The 20,893-nt window shown below is 40.5% G+C and overlaps 1 protein-coding gene across 1 annotated transcript in view; it reads left to right on the top strand.

Moving 5' to 3' along the window:
• Positions 1–17,014, top strand: part of bag6l (BCL2 associated athanogene 6, like) — a 35,849-nt gene extending 18,835 nt beyond the window's left edge. Inside the window, 11 exon segments of the mRNA XM_055157014.1 lie at positions 273–525; positions 652–821; positions 2,290–2,343; positions 2,516–2,618; positions 4,862–4,986; positions 6,813–6,953; positions 7,033–7,083; positions 7,960–8,178; positions 8,835–8,942; positions 9,525–9,671; positions 10,834–17,014. Coding sequence (XP_055012989.1) covers positions 273–525; positions 652–821; positions 2,290–2,343; positions 2,516–2,618; positions 4,862–4,986; positions 6,813–6,953; positions 7,033–7,083; positions 7,960–8,178; positions 8,835–8,942; positions 9,525–9,671; positions 10,834–10,932 — 1,470 coding nt within the window. The 3' untranslated portion in view covers positions 10,933–17,014.
• Positions 17,015–20,893: the final 3,879 nt, after the last annotated feature.

The raw sequence follows: 20,893 nt of genomic DNA, 5'->3' as shown, positions 1-20,893 counted from the left end.
GTCTGGTCCCGGACCTGGTTCAGTCCTGCTTCAGTCTGACATCACATTTTAAGTCACGAAAACGGGAAACGGCTGTTATCCTTTTTTTTTTTTTTCCATTTTTCATTTAAACACAAAATCGAAAACTGAAAACTCTAATCATTACCTGTTTATTCATTTTGGTTTTGGAGACAAATAATGAAGAAAATAGTAGTTTGTTCATTTTCTTATTTTTAGTTTTATATTGAAAAACGAATGAACGAATGACACACAGATTCTTTTTTCTCGTCCAGCCTCCCCCCAGCGCCCCTGCCCCCCCGGCCCCTCCTCCCTCTGCCCCCCCAGCCCCTCCCTCTGCGGGCAGCGAGGCGGAGGAGGAGTCCCTGAGCCCGGAGCTGTTCTCTGGCATCGTTCAGGGGGTTCTGTCCACCATGATGAGCTCTCTGGCCCCACAGCAGGGCACCACCGGGGAGAGCATCGCCCACTTCATCCAGAGACTCTCCCAGACCAGCAACCTCTTCAGCCTGGGCTCTGGAGAGGCTGGCGGTCCGTAAAAACACTCAGATACACACCTTTACTCACCGACGAACTGATAAAATACCCATCGGACGTCAATATCGTGGGGATTTTTCTCACAGTTTATAATTTGCAACCTTGTGCGTGTGTGTTCAGGTTTCTTCGGCGACCTCCTCTCTCTCCTCTGTCAGAGCTTCTCGATGGTGGACATGGTTCTGCTCCTCCACGGTAACGCCCAGCCCCTGAGCCGCATACAGCCCCAGCTCACGCAGTTCTTCAGCCAGCACTACCTCCAGGGACGAGAGCCCACCCCACGCAACATCCAGGTAACTACGGACCGCGACCAGATCAGGTTCCACAGGTTTTTCCGTCTTGAACACGACATGAGTTTTGAATGAGGATCGGGCAGTTGTTTGCTGGATTCAAGGCAGCTGCGGGGTCTTAAAAGTCTTAAATTATGTTGTCCAAGTCTTATTTTTTTCACAAACGTCTTAAATTTCATTAGCCTATTTTTTTGTAAACTCAACCGGGCTGCAGTGCGATGTTGAACAGAGGAAGGAAAAAAACAATAACGTGAAATCAGGTCATGTGAATGAACGTCTAATTTGGAGTATGTGCAAACAATACTTAGTTTGTCTTGTTAGAAGTGACACATATGAGTATAAATAAAATAAAATAAAATAAAGTTCTGAATGAGATTTTACAATAACAGTATATTTTGTTATTTAAAGCAGTGAGTAATGGTCATTATTAGAACTGGATCTGGTGTTTTTTGCTCGCATAATGAGTGCGATGTTGGCCTTAATTTTCATTTAAATCAGGGGTGTCAAACTCATTTTGGTCCGGAGGCCGTATCCATCCTACTTTGATCCCAAAGTGTCCGGATCAGAAAACTCATGTCATATAAACCCCAAAAATAACAATAAGTTCGAATATTTGTGCTGAGAAACACAAATCTATTACAGAAATCTTTTTAAATTGATGAACTCTTTCTTATTATAATATTATAATATTATGAACAACCTGCAACTTTAAGAAAAATGTAATTTCAACACAATGTTTTACATGAACTTGTATGCAAATAGGAATAAGTCAGTTTTTCTAGGAAAATCCTGCACTCGGCTCCACTTTTCTCATGTTGGACATTTTTCTGATGAGGGTGTCACGGTCAACAGTCAAAACGATCGTCCTTTAAGAGCGTTTGGAAAGAGACAAGTCTTCATTTGTACAGAGACACTGGAGACGCTGCTGTGATAAACGCTGCAGAACATTACAAATATTTTAATATTTTAATAGAAAATATAATTAAAATATTTTAGTAGAAAATCAGCCGAGGGCCAGATTAAAGATCTTGGAGGGCCGGATCTGGCCCCCGGGCCGTATTGATATCTCTGATTTAAATGGCCTTAAAAAGGTCTTAAATTTGGGGTAGTCAAACCTGGGGATGGTCTGTGGATTCTTGCGATGCTTGTGCTGGTGGGACAAGGCCTGGTCGGTGGATGCCGGACCAATCACAGACTGTTTAGTTTGTGAAAAATGTGCAGAGGGAAGTGCTTTGTGGATTTGTGGACAGGGAAGATATCTGCGCTTTTCTCTAAACTGGATTTTTGACCAGTCAGATTCAAATATTCTTCATGATGTTCTTCCTTTTTGTGACCGTTTTCAGAGAGAGCCATCCCAGCTTGATAATGTGTAGAACTTAATTTACACATTAATCTGGTGTGAGCAGGTTAATGATCAATAATTGTGCATGTAAACGCCGTGAGTGCAGCTGTTTGTGTCCTTTGTGTGCAGTCTGCCTCAGAGGAGTTGATCAACAGCCTGGAGCCGCACATCGCTGAGAGCTTTGTAAGTACCGCACGCTCTGACCCCTGACCCCCCTCCCAGCTGTCGTACGTACAGACCACAGAGTGTCCTCATGCTGCCCTAGACGTGTTTACGGAGTCTCTTGTACTGACCACAATGTGAACTGTTCTGCTGTGGATGATGTGTTTACAGAGTCTTGTGTGTGTGTGTACAGGCCGCAGTGACAGTGAGAGACGGAGTGGACATTGTTCAGACAAACTTGTCCTTCTTCAGACAGCAGCTGGCTCAGATGGCCACGCACATCCTCCACTGTAACGGTGAGAGCTGGACACTGTTTGACCCTGTTATAATGCTGCATGATGTGTTTGATTTACGCAGGTGTCAGTAATCTTTAGTCTCTGTGTTACGACCCAGCTCTGCTAGGGACAGGGAAGTCACAAAAATAAAACCAAGATGCAAAATGGAATAAATTAAATAATGTTTAATTAACAGGGGTGTAAAAGGTAAATTAACAAAAGACTAAAATATACAGAAAATAACCTAAACTAAAAAAACAGAACAACAGAATAAAGTGAGTCATAAAAGGAGTCACGCAGGCTTACACAAAACGAGCGGTAAAATTAAGGGACAAACACGAACTAAAACACAAGTTCCCCAAATTAAACCACATAAGCCCACAAACAGAATCGAGTGACCAAATCAAAAAAGGCACAAAACAGAAGTAAACTGAACTACACACAAACACTAAATGGTAGTGATGGGCGAATGGAGCCTCGTGAAGCATTGACACCTCAGTCGCAATATTGTGTCAAATGGTTCGACGTGTCTGAGGCCTCGGAGAAACACTGACCTCTAGTGGACAAATTTAACCATTGACAGGCAGGTGTCTCAGCGTCAATGAAGTATTGTTAGTGTAAGACAATACTTGTGTGCAGAGCGACACCGTACCAACAACAACAATAATAATGATGATTTAAAATAATATGTAAAGAGCAACATAAATAGCTGTAAATAAGAAAATAGGTGTTACCTTGTTAGGTGAATTTAGATCAAAGTGATCCCAAACTAGGGATGGGCATGATTAGTCGATTAATCGATAATTGATCATTAAGAATTTCATCGATTACGTTAATTTTAATCGACAAACCGAATGTAGGTTGCTGTGTGTAGTGTGACCAAACAGGGTCTGTACATGTGTCTCTCTGCATCAGAAGGAGCGAGACACAAACAGAAACATTCGGTCGGTCTGCAACGTACCGAAGCACAAATGCGTATTTAACGATGATTTGTACCAGAAATTCCACGCTTTCCGTAGCGTTTGGGACAAGTGTGAGTCCATGTGCACAGTGTACAAAGCAGCACATATGTTTCGGTGTCCAGTGGGAAAAAGTTTTTCCAGGTGAGAGTCGCTCAATGTCGATGACGAGTCCCCACCTCCCTCCCCCCGTACGGTGTCCTGGTTTTGACAAACGCAAATATGATCACACTAACATGTATTCCACTGAGTCGTGTCTTTTAATCCGACAGAAGTTGACCACATCAGCGAGAGCTGTAGTTTTATCTTCGCTTAGTTTATGCAAATTAGCAATGCGGTTTTAAGTTTCGTTTCTGTGAGAGTTGAACAAAAACTGAATTAAACACATTATAATGTCAAATGGGCTGATGTGGCTCTAGAGTCGTTATGGTTTATATGTCGTAAAGTTGAATTTATTTATGCAGATTAGTAGTGCAGATAGTAATAATAATGATAATCATTTTAATATAATGATTAATCGATAATCGATCGTTAATTCTTCCGACGATCGATTAAGAAAATTTCATCAAATGCCCGTCCCTATCCCAAACCATGGATCGCTTTTTTCCACTTGTAGACGCCATCGAAAATGAAACAAATGCCAAAAGTCGCCAAAAGACGCCGAAAGTCACCACTAACGTCACACAATCCTCCTCACTACCCAACATTTTTAAGAAATATTGATGCATCTTTTATACTGTAGCAGTTTAGCGCTTGTCAAACCACAGAAGTGCGCTGAACACTCTGAACACTCTGAACCAATCTCAGAGCAGAATATTCGCCGAGCCAATGAAACGCTTCGATACACTGAAGCGATCGACACGCAGAGCGAAGCGGTAGGGGGGGAGGGACCCACACTTCCGACACTTTGGTCACGTGAGCGGCCGCTGCGAGACGAGCTCCGAGGCAGTGCTTCGGAGCGATTTGTTTCAGAAAGAACGAGACGTGCTCCGGAGCTCCGACTCATTCGCCCGTCACTACAAAACGGCAGACTGGCCACCAAGCCCAGCGGCCCCGATCAGGCGCAGGCAATCTTCTTAAAGAGGGGGCGGTGGCTGGAGGTGAGGTGGGCGTAGTAGACATGCCCCACCAATCACGAACCAGGGCTCAAACAGCGGGAATCAGGAGAAAATCACACACAACAAATTAGAACTAAGACCTGGGGCCATAACACTGTGTGAAATAGAAATAGAATGTCAAAGCGTGTCGTATTTAACCTGACATTAGAGACATGCGTGTTGTTGTTGTTGTTTTTGTTGTTTGCAGACCCTTCCTTCGGGCCTCGTCTCCTCCTGCTCTGCACTCAGGCTCTGTTTGAGTGTTTGGCTCTGAACCTCTTCTGTCTGAGAGGAGAACAGAGCGCTCTCACGGCCGTCATCAACCACCGCATCGTAAGTTTAAGATGTATTTAAGTATTTAAGATGTCAGGAATCAAAGCGGGCATCATTAAACATTTCTTTTGTTTTACCACTAACATCAGGGCCCGGTATTTCAAATGAATCCAGATCTAAATTATCACGTTTTCCAGATCATATGAAACACAGATTGGTATTTCAAAATTTTGCTGAATTGGATCCAAATCATCCCACAGATTTGGAACAAAAAGTGAAACACGGAGGGGCTGGAAGATTTTTATAGCTAAAGGAAAGCCACAAAGCACTGAGAATAAAACAGGCCAGCTGAGGAATGTTATTTTTACAGCAGTAATAATTGTCCTCTAGTGGTTTGTGTGACATGATTTCAGATGAAACTATGAATCTGATTTGCATCTTAAGTTGTGAAATTTCTGTTTTGAAATACCCAACTTTGGATCAGAATTTGATTATGTTTTTAATATGTTTGAAATATTGGGCCCAGATTATGAATGAGAGGATTTTTTGACTTGATACTTATCACTCTGACAGTCCTGATAGTCAAGTTTATTTTATTTTATTTATTTAATGAGACAGAAACAGTGCACAATAAACAGCTGTAACAGGAGAGATGCATCGTACCATGTTATAACACTAGTGCTCATTTCCACCTATTATCTCTGGGCAGAGTTCATAAACAGTGTTCAGTGTTGGGGAGTAACAGATTACATGTACCGGAGTTACGTAATCAGAGTACAAATTATGAGTAACTGTATTCAGTTACAGTTACTGTTTCAGTGAGTGGTAATTGGATTACAGTTACTTTATTGAAATTTCTTCCTGTTTTCACATTTTGGGCTAAATCTTTTTTTTTTTTTTTTGTAATTCCACTCATTGCCGGAAACTTAAACCAGGTCTAAACCAGGACTAAAACAGATCTAAACCAGGTCTAAACCAGGACTAAAACCAGGTCTAAACTAGGACTAAACAGGTCTAAAACCAGGTCTAAACAGGTCTAAACCAGGTCTAAAACCAGGTCTAAAACCAGGTCTAAACTAGGTCTAAACCAGGCCTAAAACCAGTACTAAACCATCTAAACTAGGTCTAAAACAGGTCTAAAACAGGTCTAAAAACCAGGACTAAACCAGGACTAAACCAGATCTAAACCAGGTCTAAACCAGGACTAAAACCAGGTCTAAACCAGACTAAAGCAGGTTTAAACTAGATCTAAACTAGGTCTAAACCAGGTCTAAACCAGGACTAAAACCAGGTCTAAACTAGATCTAAACTAGGTCTAAACCATGTCTAAACTAGGTCTAAACCAGGCCTAAAACCAGGACTAAAACCAGGTCTAAAATAGGTCTAAAACAGGTCTAAAACAGGTCTAAAAACCAGGACTAAACCAGATCTAAACCAGGACTAAAACCAGGACTAAACCCAGGACTAAAACAAGGTCTAAAACCAGGTCTAAACCAGGACTACCAGGTCTAAAACCAGGACTAAACCAGGATTTAACAGGATTAAATCATGCTGTGTGGACGTGTCTCCTCCTCTTCTATCAATAATATTTTTAATTTGGTTCAGTAAAGTCTGGGCTTTTTATTTCCTTTTATCAGACAAAATATCTTATGTTACGATTTCCTCGTCTTTGCTTCTCTACAGCAAATCAAGTAATCCAAAGTATTCAGATTACGTTACTCACCTTAAATAACTTAATGGATTCCGTTACAAACTAGATTTTTGGGGTATGTAATCTGTAATCTGTAGGGGAATACATTTTAAAAGTCACCTTCCCAACACTGTTCATAAAATCAAACCTTGTACACGCTCTAGTCCCGGGTCTCAGAGTACTTGTGTGTGCACAGAGGAGGATGTCCGCGGAGGTGAACCCCAGCCTGGTCAACTGGCTCACGGGGATGATGTCTGCGCGGCTGCACCTCATCCTGGAGCACAACCCGGTGACGCAGGACCACATCCAGAACTACGTGGTGCACACACAGACACAGGTGAGGAGAGGGCAGCGGGACGGACTTAAAGACAGTATGTTTAGAATGGAAACTAATAATGTTCTTCTGTTGACTGAAGCAGAGGGCAGAGGCAGAGCGGGAGCAGCCACGAGACGCTCATAATCAAGAGGTACGCGCTCTTCTTGTTTGTTTACATGGTGTTTTTTTTAGATTAGTTCTATTATCACTCCTCACATCTTATCTCTCTTTCATTAGGGCTGGACTTTGACTGTAGTAATTTGCCACGTTTACATGAGAGCTTTAATTCTGAATAAAAATAATTTAATTCTGAATAACAATTAAAAGACCCTAATGAAATGATTATTTGGAATTAAACTTAATTCAGAAGTAAGTGGGTGGTTTATTTTGATTTTAAAGTCGAATTAATTAATTTCTCAACCATGTAAACGTTTATTCTTAAAAATAATTCCGGTCATTCAGCACATGCTCGTTGAGTCGCCCTTCTGACGTGATCCAGATGATCCGGCTCCACCAGTCCTGGCTTCAGACTTTCATCCACGTCTCTTTGGATTTGTGAGCGGGATGTGGGAGTGGGCTGAGGTGGAGCAGTCGCTGACTCAGTTTGTCTTCTTCCTCCTTCTCCGACACTCTTCCCTTCTCCTCCTCAGCCGACAGACGTAAAGCGTGATGAGAGAATTCTCCAGCTGCTGCGCAATTATCATCGGAACAACTGCGAAAAAAGTTTGGATCGTGTTTGTGTCCCTGGCGTAACAAACTGAGATGACAGAAAAGCCGGTAGCAGCTGAAGTGTGTGTTTTCTTCTGGTCGACGTAAATACGTTTGTGTCTCTGTCCAATCAGAACCCTTTTTGACCCCCAGACTCGAAGGAAAATATTTAAATTCCAAACTATTTAATTCAGAACGGAATTAAAAACATCATGTAAACGTGGCTAATATAAGATAGACTAGCTACTAAAATCAAAATCAGAATTCAAGTCTTTTACGTTTCTGTCTTCCCTGTTGTTTCTGACCTGTTGTTGTGCAGGAGGAGCGTTTGTCTCCGGCCGCTGCCACCACAGCAGAGGAGGCCATGGCTGCTTCAGGGGACAGGGCTGAGCGGGGCCCTTCAGCTGTGTCCTCAGGGGACATGAGGCCCCACAACCCCCCAACGACCGCCACACCTGCCCCTGCACCTGCCCCTGCCCCCGCGGGACGAGAGGACGGGCCTGCAGAGGCAGAGCCGTGGGCAGCAGCTGTACCTGCGGTAGGAACAGATTACAATAGTTTTAGACAAACGTCCATGTAATCCCTCATTATTTAAGAGTGCTCCATACCAGTGTCCATCAAGAACATATTATACTTTCTTGTGGCTTTAATTCCCTTCCCTAAATATGCTTTTGGTCGCCTTGGAACTAGTATGTCACATTTTCAATCTTAAAATAATGGAAATATATCTTTGGAAAACAAACACACGAGGCATTTAGGCGTTAGAGCTCCCTCTGCTGTTAGGAACGAGAATGAATAATGGGAAAACAAATGAGCTGCTCATCTCCCCTGAAAGCTACTCTAAAATCTAAAATGAGCGTAATATGTGTCATTTAATACCACTGTATAGGATTAAGCTCCTGGGTCTGTGTACAAGTACAAGTATCAGTTTACTTTATCAGTAAAAACAGAATAAAGTTGATCCTTTTCTCTTCTAAGATCAGATCAGACCCACTTGCTCAGAGCAGTGATGGTGTTTGTGTGTCTTGTGTGTGTCTAGTGTGTTTGTGTATTGCTGATGTTGATGTCTTGTGTGTGTGCGTGTGTTGCTGATGTTGCTGATGTTGCTGATGTTGCTGATGATGTTGATGTCTTGTGTCTGTGTGTGCGTTGGTGATGTTGCTGATGTTGTTGATGTCTTGTTTGTGTTTTCAGGAGTGGGTCCCCATCATCAGACACGACATGTTGTCCCAGAGGAAGATGAAGTCGCAGCCTCCTCTGTCCGACGCCTACCTGCACGGGATGCCCGCCAAGAGGAGGAAGGTCTGCACATCTCGACTTCCAAATATGGGCATGAAAGCGTGCTAGTTGAATCAATATGATGAGCAACAAAACCAATATTTATAACTTATTTAATTTTGCTCTGTATCGATTATTATTGGGCGGGAAATCAGTGGTGGAAAGAGCCAAACATCTGCTCTCCTCTTCAGTTCCTGCTCTAGTTCCTCGTTGCGACCGTAGAGTGTACTAGTATTTATAAATGGACACAGCTGACCCTCTTGCTGCAGCGTTCCAAATAGGAAGTGAAAATGGGCGCACTTCTGGCTCCAGTTGACTTTACATTGAAAAATAGTCATCCCTCTCTCTGTAACTGCTGCTGTGAGCCTCGTCATTTTGGTCTTAAAATGTTCGTGTTAACTCACGCTACATGATCCTAGTGTGATTATTTAGCAATTTTGTTTGTAAATCAATTTCTATTCCTATAATTCTTAAACTCAGCTCCAATTCCCCCATAACTGCGGCCTCGTGAGCTTCATTTGAGCCGTACGCTGTGGGTGACGTCTCAGTCTAAATGCCTGCTTCAGTGTAGAGTGAAGTGAGTACAGTGAGCTGTGTGTGTTGCAGACCTCTCAGGGGGAAGGACCCGCCCTCTCTCTGTCAGACGCTGTGAGTCGAGCTGCTCGCACCGTGGGCGTCCTACCAGTGACCACCGCCTCCAGCCTGCAGGGGGAGCTAGAGACACCAGAGCTCCAGGAGGCCTACACCAGACAGGTACCAACCCCCTCACTGACCACATTTACATGATGATTTTTAATTGCGAATGATTGTTCTGAATTAAGTAGTTCGGAATTAATATATTCTCCTTTGAGTTTACATGGACATAATAATTTCAAATTGAGCTTTACATGGGAAACACATTAAACCACCTTTATTTTATTCCGCTCAACCTCTCAGGGTGGGGAAGGCTTCTGATGGGACACAAACACACACTTCAGCTGCGACCGGCTTTTCTGTCATCTCGGTTTGTCGTTACGCCACGGACACAAACACGATCCAAACTATTTCCGCAGTCATTCTGATGATAATTAAGCTGGAGTTCCAATGATAATTAAGCAGCTGGAGAATTCTCACATCACACTTTACGTCTGTGAGCTGAGGAGGAGAAGGGAAGAGTGTCGGAGAAGAGAGGAAGAAGACAAACTGAGTCTGAGGCTGCTCTACCTCAGCCCACTCCCACATCCCGCTCACAATCCAAAGAGACGTGGATGAAAGTCTGAAGCCAGAACTGGTGGAGCCGGATCGTCCGGATCGCGTCAGAAGGGCGACACAATGAGCTGAATGAGCAGAATTATTTTTAAGAATAATAATTACATGAACGAGGATAAAATTAATTCAGTTTTAATATCAGAATAAACCACCCACTTACTTCAGAATTAAGTTCAAGTCAGAATAATACTTTTCATTAGGAATTAAGTGTTTACATGGTCTTTTAAAGCGGAATTCATTTTTATTCAGAATTTAATTATTTTTATTTTGTATTAAAGCTCTCATGTAAACTTTGCAACTGTCAGATGAGTCCAACTTTTGGGTTGTGCTGTCACGATACAAAATTTCAAACTTTATTTTGATACAAAGGAAAAGACTCAATACTCAATACAGATTCTTACACCACACTGATAATAAAACCACTTTATTTAGACAATAGAATGTGATTTTCAACATTAAATCATAGTACTTTCTTTTCTGTTCCCATGTGGTTTTATATCTGTATAATAACGGGCGTATTCTACTTTATGTGCTCTTATACTTGTTCTGATACAGCTCAAGATCATTCTAAAGCTTTATTGCTGTCTTGTCAATGTGACTTTTTTAGTTTTTGATACAAGTTTTAGGATCAATTATTAGTATTTGATTTTCGATTTGTGTTTTTCAGGTGAAGAGGGACATCCAGGAGAGGGTGAGGGACGACCCGGACTACAGCGCTCACAGGTTCCCCCAGACCCACCGGGCCTTCTCCCAGGAGGACTCGTGAGGGCCGGAGACACCTGTCAGTCCCACCTCTCTGCACCTGTCTCGCACCCGTCTGCACCAACCGTACGCATCACCTGTAGCACCGCTCGGGCTCCAGAGCGACCAATCGGACTGTAGCAAACTCCCCGTGTACCCTGACCACGTTTTGGGAACAGACGAAGCAGCGTCCCAGTGTCTGAATGTCTGCAAGTTATTAACCCTTTCACATGTCTTTTTTTTTTCTTCATGTTTTTAATTTTCACATTAAATTAAGATAGACTTTACACAGAGGAGTAAAAACCATGGATCTATAATAAGACCTGGAGAAGTCGAGTTAAAAAAGGTGCATTTTGTGTAACTTTTCTGGTGGAGAGTCAATCAAATGTTTCTGCTTTGTCTGGAATGTTTCACAGTTTCGTATTAAACCTTAAACCAAGTTACAGGTCAGATCTGTGGAGAGGCGACCCCGCTCACAGTCAGAACACCTGTTTTTCGACGTATTTTTGAGACATAAAACCATCTGTAATTGAATACCGTATTTTTCAGACTATAAGGCGCACTGAATTTTAAGGCGCGGTATCGATAATGTTGAATTCTCATCTATTTTCATACATAAGTCACAGTGGATTATAAGGGGCATTAAGAGAAACAAACGGACGACACTTGAGACTGATTTCTTAGTCTAGGCGTCCACGATCCATCGGCAGATCGTGGTGTAATTCGCCCGGCGTTTACTCCCTGTCTTGGGGAATGTTTATTATAAATGTGAATGTGTGTGGATCATTTAAGTTTGTTTTTTTTTATTTCCTATGAGGACTCAAATATACATTGAGTAAAAATGTGTTTAATGCAGCTTTACGCACATTTGTTTATATTTTACAGAAATTAAACTTAAAAACCACATGGCTCATTTGCATAAACTATAAGCTCTGAAAAATACAGCTTGTTTCTTGTGCGCTGATGCAGTTCAGCTTCTGTCGGACTAAAGGACACTGGAATATATGTCTGTTGACTACAGTATATATGCTCTTGACTACAGTAGCCGTACAATAGCCGGCTTCGTAGTTTACCAAAGTCGTACTAAATATTTTAACAGATTTTTGAGAGCCGTGTACCACATAAAATCGGTTTGAGGTCAGTAAGCACAAGCAGAACTAACACATAAGGTGCACCCATGGAGCTATTAAAAGAAATGAAGGGTGTTGTTGCTTGTAGCTGCCTGCAGGTGGTGTAGTGGCCACTCACTGGTACTACAGCGAAAAAAATCCCCTGGGACGAGAAATGATTTTTCTCATAGATTTTTCTCGCAATGTGATCACAAACTGCTCGTGTTTGTCTGACAGGGCACCTACAACTTTAAAAAATGTCGGATTTTATGGGGATTTTTACCTATTTTTATATCATAAACTTCTCTTTCTCAGCTCAAAATCCTTCAGTTGTCTTAAAAAACGCTTTATAATCATTCGCTCCGACTCCGCTGTAGCTCCTCTCGCTCCGATTGGTCGAAGTGATCACGTGATACACAAGACCACACTCCGTCCATGCGCTTTCGTGCATTCGCTGGAGGAAAACACTACTGCACATGCTCAGTCGGCCCACAGCCACCGAAAGTAGCTCGCTGAACTAAAGGCGAATCTGGAGTCATGCGTCGTTGACCTTGACTTGGGCGCATTGGATTATAAGGTGATTTTGAGAACATTTTGAGAACATTTAAGGGTTTTATGTGCGCTTTATAGTCCGAAAAATACGATAAATGTGGAACCTTCCAGGCAGAGCAATGACCTCTCCATAGAAACAAGCAGCTGACGGACCCTCAGCCAAAAAGTTACACAGTGCACCTTTATTATTCAACAGTAAACTCCAATACACAAACCTCCAGACGAGAGTTTGATTAGAAGTCTCTCTGTTCTAGCCCCACAAAGAATTCTACCATAGACTACAATGTAAAATGAACTGCTCATGTTCGGCTTTCACATAGGTCAGATTTTGTATTGACACATTTCTATTTTCATAACTTTTTACATGTTTTTAACCCTGAAATTACCTAAAAGTTGCCATTTCTATCGTCACACAATAGGTGGCGCTGTCTTTGATTCATGTTCTAGATCTTATTATGTTTCTGTGGATCAAACACGCCAAACAGATCTGCTCAGATGCCCTTCCTAGACTAGAGTCGGGAAACGCAACAGCCAGCACCTTGAGAGAGAATCGAACCGACAACCCTCTCCACACAGGCTGAAAAAAAAAAGTTAATGTTTCATCTAAAATCTGAAGTTTTTCACGTCACATTTTCGTTTAAAAATAAAAAAAAATAAAAAAATCTATCTGATGGAGAACCTTAGAGCTGTTGTGATATATATTTCATTTTTAGCAATATCGATTATTGCATCACCGATACTTTTACGATATCTTGTGCAGCCCTAATGCCAAACACTACGAAGCATTTTATTTGTTTGTTCCTTTAGTTTAGAGTTTAATTTAACTTTTGATACTTTGCAGCTGATGTCCTCAACATTCCCTGGGGGTGTGATGATTTTAATTTGTCATTTTTATTTTTATTTGATTCTCAGTTTTATTTGAACATGATCTGACCAGAAAAAACAGACTTAGCTGGAAGTGACAATTCTAGGGTGACCCACATTTTCAGAATTCGAAACTGGGACGTACACGCGTTGGGATGTTTGGTGTAAATAAGATCGTGAAGAGAAAGTGAATCCGTGTATCGTTGGTTCATTCGTTTTTCAATATAAAATCAAAAATAAGAAAATGAAAAAACAACTATTTTCTTCATTATTTGTCTCCAAAACCAAAATGGAAAAACAATTTGTTTTTTCAGTTTTTGATTTTGTGTTTAAATGAAAAATGGAAAAAACTGATAACCAAAACTGCAATGTTGGACTTTTGTGCCGCATACGGACGGAACCAGGACAGAACCAGGACGGAACCAGGACAGAACCAGGACGGAACCAGGACTGAACCAGGACTGAACCAGGACTGAACCAGGACGGAACCAGGACGGAACCAGGACGGAACCAGGACTGAACCAGGACTGAACCAGGACTGAACCAGGACTGAACCAGGACGGAACAACCAGGACGGAACCAGGACGGAACCAGGACTGAACCAGGACTGAACCAGGACTGAACCAGGATGGAACCAGGACGGAACCAGAACGGAACAACCAGGACTGAAGCAGGACTGAAGCAGGACTGAACCAGGACGGAACCAGGACGGAACCAGGACGGAACCAGGACTGAACCAGGACTGAACCAGGACTGAACCAGGACTGAACCAGGACGGAACCAGGACGGAACCAGGACGGAACCAGGACGGAACCAGGACTGAACCAGGACTGAACCAGGACGGAACCAGGATGGAACCAGGACGGAACCAGAACGGAACAACCAGGACTGAAGCAGGACTGAAGCAGGACTGAAGCAGGACTGAAGCAGGACTGAACCAGGACGGAACCAGGACTGAACCAGGACGGAACCAGGACGGAACAACCAGGACTGAACCAGGACTGAACCAGGACGGAACCAGGACTGAACCAGGACTGAAACAGGTCTGGACTGAGTGTGGGGACTTTCGGGTTATCAGGACAGACTTGAGACCGTTTTAGTCCTGGTTTCAGGTGTCGGGTCTCTGTCACTGTCGGGTGATCAGGATTGAGACCAGGACTGACCAGAACCGGTTTAGTCCTGAGACCGGTTTAGTCCTGATTTAGACCTGGTTCAATTCTGGTTTAGACCTGGTTCAGTCCTGGTTCAGTCCTGGTATAGACCTGGTTTAGCCCCGGTTTCAGTCCTGGTCGCAGTCCTGGTCTCAGTTCCGCTCTGGTCCTGGTCTCAATCCCTGTTTCAGTCCTTGTCCCGGTCTGGTCCTGGTCTCAGTCCTGATTACCCGACAGTATATGCAGGCGCAACTCCGGGGCCCGTCCCAACACTCAGTCCTGTTTTAATCCTGTTTTAGTCCTAGTTTAGTCTTGTTTAATTCTGGTTTATGCGGCGCAAAAGTCCGGCATCACGGCATTAAGTCACAAAAACAGAAAAAAACAAATCTTTATCTGTTTTTTCATTTTGGTTTTGGAGCCAAATAATGAAGAAATAGTTGTTTTTTCATTTTCTTATTTTGAAAAACAAATGAACGAATGATACACTTGATTGTAAAACACCCCCAGCGCGATGTCACTCCAAAATATCTATAACAATTCCCATTTTGACAACTGGCTGTGCTTTTTTTTTTTCCATTTTATACATGTTTTATACTTTTCCACTGCTCCGTCTGTGCTCGCAATCATATTTCTAACTATTTTTGATGAGAAATTGTCCAATACGTAAAGCAGGAATGTCTAGAAATATTATAAAAGTATTACAATATTTTTAGTAATATATTTTTCTTTGATTACAGAGCTAAAATGTTATTCGTGCGCTCCTGTATTTTAATTTCTGGTAATGGTTTTTGGTTGAATCGTTGCTTTTACGGACCTGAGTAATTTGTATTGTACCATGTGTATATAATAATAATAATAATAATAATGATAATAATAATAATAATAAGTGTATTTTGTACATAGATGTAAAATGAAAACTGGAGTAGCTGCTGTGACCCGACACCTGTCAATCATCATCATTCCTCATTTTCTGTTCACTTTTTTGGAAAATTATGAATATTTTTGTAGTTTTGGAGAAGCAGACGGGAACAAAAACGAATTACATACCCCAAAATGTAGTTTGTAACGGAATCCATTAAATTACTTAAAGTGAGTAATGTAATCTGAATACTTTGGATTACTTGATTTGCTGTAGAGAAGCAAAGACGAGGAAATCTTCACATAAGAAGTTTTGTCTGATAAAAGAAAATAAAAAAGCCCAGACTTTACTGAACCAAATTAAAAATATTGTTGATAGAAGAAGAGGAGACATGTCCACACAGCATGATTTAGTCCTGTTACATCCTGTTTTAGACCTGGTTTAGTCCTAGTTTAGTCCTGGTTTAGACCTGGTTTAGACCTGGTTTAGACTTGATTTAGACCTGGTTTTATCCTGGTTTAGACCTGGTTTAGTCCTGGTTTAGTCCTGGTTTAGACCTGGTTTAGTCCTGGTTTAGACCTGGTTTAGACTTGGTTTAGTCCTGGTTTAGACCTGGTTTAGTCCTGGTTTAGACCTGGTTTAGACCTGGTTTAGACCTGGTTTGGACATGGTTTGGACCTGGTTTAGACTTGGTTTAGTCCTGGTTTAGACCTGGTTTTATCCTGGTTTAGTCCTGGTTTAGTCCTATTTTCATCCTGCTTTAGTCCTGGTTTAGTCCTGGTTTAGTCCTGGTTTAGACCTGGTTTTATCCTGGTTTAGTCCTGGTTTAGTCCTATTTTCATCCTGCTTTAGTCCTGGTTTAGTCCTGGTTTAGTCCTGGTTTGGACCTGGTTTAGACTTGGTTTAGTCCTGGTTTAGACCTGGTTTGGACCTGGTTTGGACCTGGTTTAGACTTGGTTTAGACTTGGTTTAGTCCTGGTTTAGACCTGGTTTAGTCCTGGTTTAGACCTGGTTTAGTCCTATTTTCATCCTGCTTTAGTCCTGGTTTAGTCCTGGTTTAGTCCTGGTTCAGTCCTGCTTTAGTCCTGGTTTAGTCCTATTTTCATCCTGCTTTAGTCCTGGTTTAGTCCTGGTTCAGTCCTGGTTCAGTCCTGGTTTAGTCCTGGTTCAGTCCTGGTTTAGTCCTGGTTTAGTCCTGGTTCAGTCCTGGTTTAGTCCTGGTTCAGTCCTGGTTCAGTCCTGGTTTAGTCCTGGTTTAGCTTGAATGAAATTTTACACCATATTTGTAAAAATCGTCGGTTTTATTCAGACTTACTTCATCTCGTCAACTTGAGTCGACTTTGGCGCTGAGAGAATTAAACCTCACAAGAGTCAGTTTTGTGTAAAAACGTGAAATCCTAATGATCCTAATCAGACTACGATAATCTGATTTCCCGTCTCCTCCTCCTCTTCTCTCTTTTAATATTGTTACTGTAGTCGAAGTATACCTCATAGTTTTTACAATATACTGTACATTTCAATGCATTTCCCATGTTCAGATCCTACTGTACTGAAATAAACGGAAACGACCTCTCAAACCAAACAAATGCTGTTTAAATATTCTTTATTATGAGTTTTAAATAAGACAAACTGTTATGATTTGAAGTTTCACACAGCTGGAAGTCACACGTGAGCAGGCAGAGCGTTCGTCACAGCCAGTTATGAAAATTATACCACATTTTTCTTCACTAAAAACTAAAATCTAGGCAAGTTAAAACGACTGGAATTAAGAAAGTTTATCATGATTTGAGTAAATTTCACAATGATCTACCAACGGAGCAAGACTTTTTGTATTTAAATAATGAAACTGGGCCCGGTCAAGCAGAAGTAAACAGAAAGGCCAAAAATCCAAGTTAATGCATCTGATATAAAAATGTATTGAACAGATACATATGTACTCTAGTTTATGAAAGTGTTGACCTTTTTTCTGGTTCTAAAGTTCCATACGTTTTAAACAGACCATGTATGAAACATGGAACAAAAATTATTTCCCAAATTTCAAAGACCCAAAAATCATGTAAATAAATGGATGTATTTCATCATATCTTGTGTTATTCCATCTTTGAACTGTTGATGAAGGTACAAGATTTAAAAAAAAAAAAAATTTAAAATGATAAAAATTTGCTTGGAAGGACTGACATATTTTATAGAAATAGTTTCCTTTCATTTTGAAGTAATATTAAAGTATTGAGAAGAAAAAAGTGACAAATGATGTAAAATCCTGCACCTTCTACTTGTTTGAACAATTTTCCCTCTGTTACTTTTCCCTCCGTTACCATGACCTTTCTTAATAAAAAATCTCATGAGTCAAAAAGTAAGAGGTTTTTCAACCTAATCTTGTACCATATGGTAGAAAACTATATGAAGCAAATATTCAAACCAGTTTGTTAAGGATATGTAAGTGAGAACCAAGAGTTTTCACTGTTTGGATTTATTGCCCAAAAAGTGCTGCATATTTCATTCCCTCCGTTACCGACATGAATTTTTTAATTTTTTGTCAACAACTTGAAAGAATATCACAGGTTTAACTTGACCCTGTTGGAGTGTAACTCTTTCCTACATTCTGATACTTTACTTATTTCAATAGTCCCTCTAGTTTCTGAATAAGAGACATTTGAATGTCAAAAATCTGCCCCTGTTTCCCTCCATTACCACTTGACTGGACCCAACTACATCTTGCTGCACTTAAAATAAAAATTTAATGTTACTTGAATTAAGAAAAACTCACTTATTCCATTGGTAGATCATTTTACTTAAGTTGAATTGACTCAAATACAGTAAAATGTTCTTAATTTAAGTAATTTTAATTTACTTAGATATTGTTTTTTGCAGAGCACACCCTCTCGTTCAATGCTTTTAAATAAAAAAAAAATATTTTTTACATTTTATTTACATACAGAAGAGACCAAATATATGGATTTAGTCAAGAAAAAATATATATAAATAGTGATAAATAAATTTGCCATCCTTTTGCTTTATAGTTATTTAAAGGTGCACTATATATGTCACTTTTTGGCTGGGCGTCCATCACCTGCTTGTTTCCATGGAGACGTCATCGCTCTGTCTGGAATGTTCCACAGTATGACTTTAAACAGCTCTATATTTTCAATTCAATTCCAGGTGGTTTTACAGCACAAAAATACCTAAAAAAAAACAAAAAACAAAAAACAGGCATTCTGAGTGTGAGCAGCATCGCCTCTCCACAGATCTGACCTGTAACTTGGTTTAGTTTGGTTTCCATGAAGATAAAAAGGTTTAAAGCCATAGTGTGCGACATTCCAGACAAAGCATTAACATTTGACGGAGCCTCCACCTGACAAGTTTCTTCATATATTTTATGTCTTCTGTGTGTGTCTAAAATGTAGAAAGTGGTGAGAAAAAAAATAATAATAATAACTTAAATGAGAGGGTGAGTCCAAACTTTTCACTGGTGTGTATTTCACAAGCAAATATATGATAGAAATAAATCTGCTTTTTATAAACAGGTCAGGAATACACTCATGTCCACTACACGAACAGGACAGTTTATAATCATTTTACTTTCAAATGTTTATGATTTTATGAAGCAACAAAACCGTGTCTGGATGATGTGAATTCTCAGTGAGAGCGTTTACATGAGCATCAGTGTCCCGGTTCTGACAGTGTTCTGGTTTTGGCGTTTACCTGCGCTCAGAGAAACACGAGGAATCTGAGTATCCTGGATATTTAGATTTGGTTGCTATGGTAACGGATATGGCAAGGAGCTAAACGTGTAGAAACTTTGCAAACTTGACGCTTTTTTAACAACAACAAAGAAGACGAACGTTCAAGTAAGAGCATGAGACTGTGGAGCTCTGTCCCAACGTCAGTAAAAGTCAATTTAACAGTTGAAAAATATAGGGGTGTGCAAAAATATCGGAATATCGATATATCGTATCGTTTAATGTGATGATACAGTATCGATATCGTGGGCTATTGTATCGATATATCAGCAAGAGTATTTTTACGTGTGTTTTACTAAATTATTTTGTTACAGCTACAGTTTTGTGGCTTGTGGAGTGAAAGGAAACTCATTTATGCGACACGTTTGACATTTTCACTGTTTTGACGATTAAAATGTTTGTGTTTCATATGAACTTTGCACAAGAAGTGGTTTAACAAAGACTTTTAGTATCACAGCCACGATTTAGACTTTATTTTTTATCAAATCGATTTGAAATATATCATATCAAATCGAAAGTGCACTGTATCGAGGTATGTATCGTATCGTGGCCTGTGTATCGAGGTATGTATCGTATCGTGGCTGTATCGAGGTATGTATCGTATCGTGGCCTATGTATCGAGGTGTGTATCGTATCGGCAACTTTTTAATGATACCCAGCTCTAGAAAAATATAACAAAATACAAAATCTCACAGCGTCAGTTTAGCTCAAAACCAACACAAACCAGCACAGAGATGAGCCTGCTGTTAAAATGTGGTTGCATTAAACAGTAGACTAGAGCTGGGATCATTAAGAAGATAGTAGCCGATACGATACGATACATACGATACATAACGATACGATACATACATACGATACCACGATACGATACATACCTCGATACGTAGGCACAATACGATACATACCTCGGTACAGTGCACTTTCGATTTCAATATGATATATTTCAAATCGATTCGATACGGTTCAATAAAATAATAAAGTCTAAATCGTGGCTATGATACTAAAAGTCTTTGTTAAACCACTTCTTGTGCAAAGTTCATATGAAACACAAACATTTTAATCCTCAAAACAGTGAAAATGTCAAACGTGTCGCATAAATGAGTTTCCTTTCACTCCACAAGCCACAAAACTGTAGCTGTAACAAAATAATTTAGTAAAACACACGTAAAAATACTCTTGCTGATATATCGCTACAATAGCCCACGATATCGATACTGTATCATCACATTAAACGATACGATATATTGATATTCCGATATTTTTGCACACCCCTAGTTTCCACAGTCATGGAAGTCCTGGAAAAGTCATGGAAATTGAAAATGTCATTTTCCAAGCCTAGAAAAATCATGGAATTTTGTAAATTCTATGAAAGTCTCTTTCCAGAGATTGAGACTTGCGAGTCGTGACTTGGACTCGAGTCAGATCTGAGTCACATTTTTTAGGACTTGAGACTTGACTTGATAAAATGGAATAAGACTTGGGACTCGACTCGGACTTGAGGCCTGTGACTTGAAAAGATTTGAGAAGCACTTTTAAATGTGAATTCTTTCTGTTCTGCCTGTAATGATTCACACTCAGATCTTATCAAAACATTTAAAAAGAAAAATTAACTAAATCAATTTCTACAAATTTTCTAGACGTTTCTATAAATACTCATATATAAATATACTATGACTTGGAAAGTACAATTTATCAGAAAATTCATATAAAT

The sequence above is a fragment of the Boleophthalmus pectinirostris genome, unplaced genomic scaffold (assembly GCF_026225935.1).
Source record: "Boleophthalmus pectinirostris isolate CB_2022bp ecotype Guang Dong unplaced genomic scaffold, ASM2622593v1 HiC_scaffold_21, whole genome shotgun sequence".
Taxonomy (NCBI): domain Eukaryota; kingdom Metazoa; phylum Chordata; class Actinopteri; order Gobiiformes; family Gobiidae; genus Boleophthalmus; species Boleophthalmus pectinirostris.
Note: the sequence above shows the minus strand (reverse complement) of the source record. Positions and strands in the feature narration are given on the sequence as shown.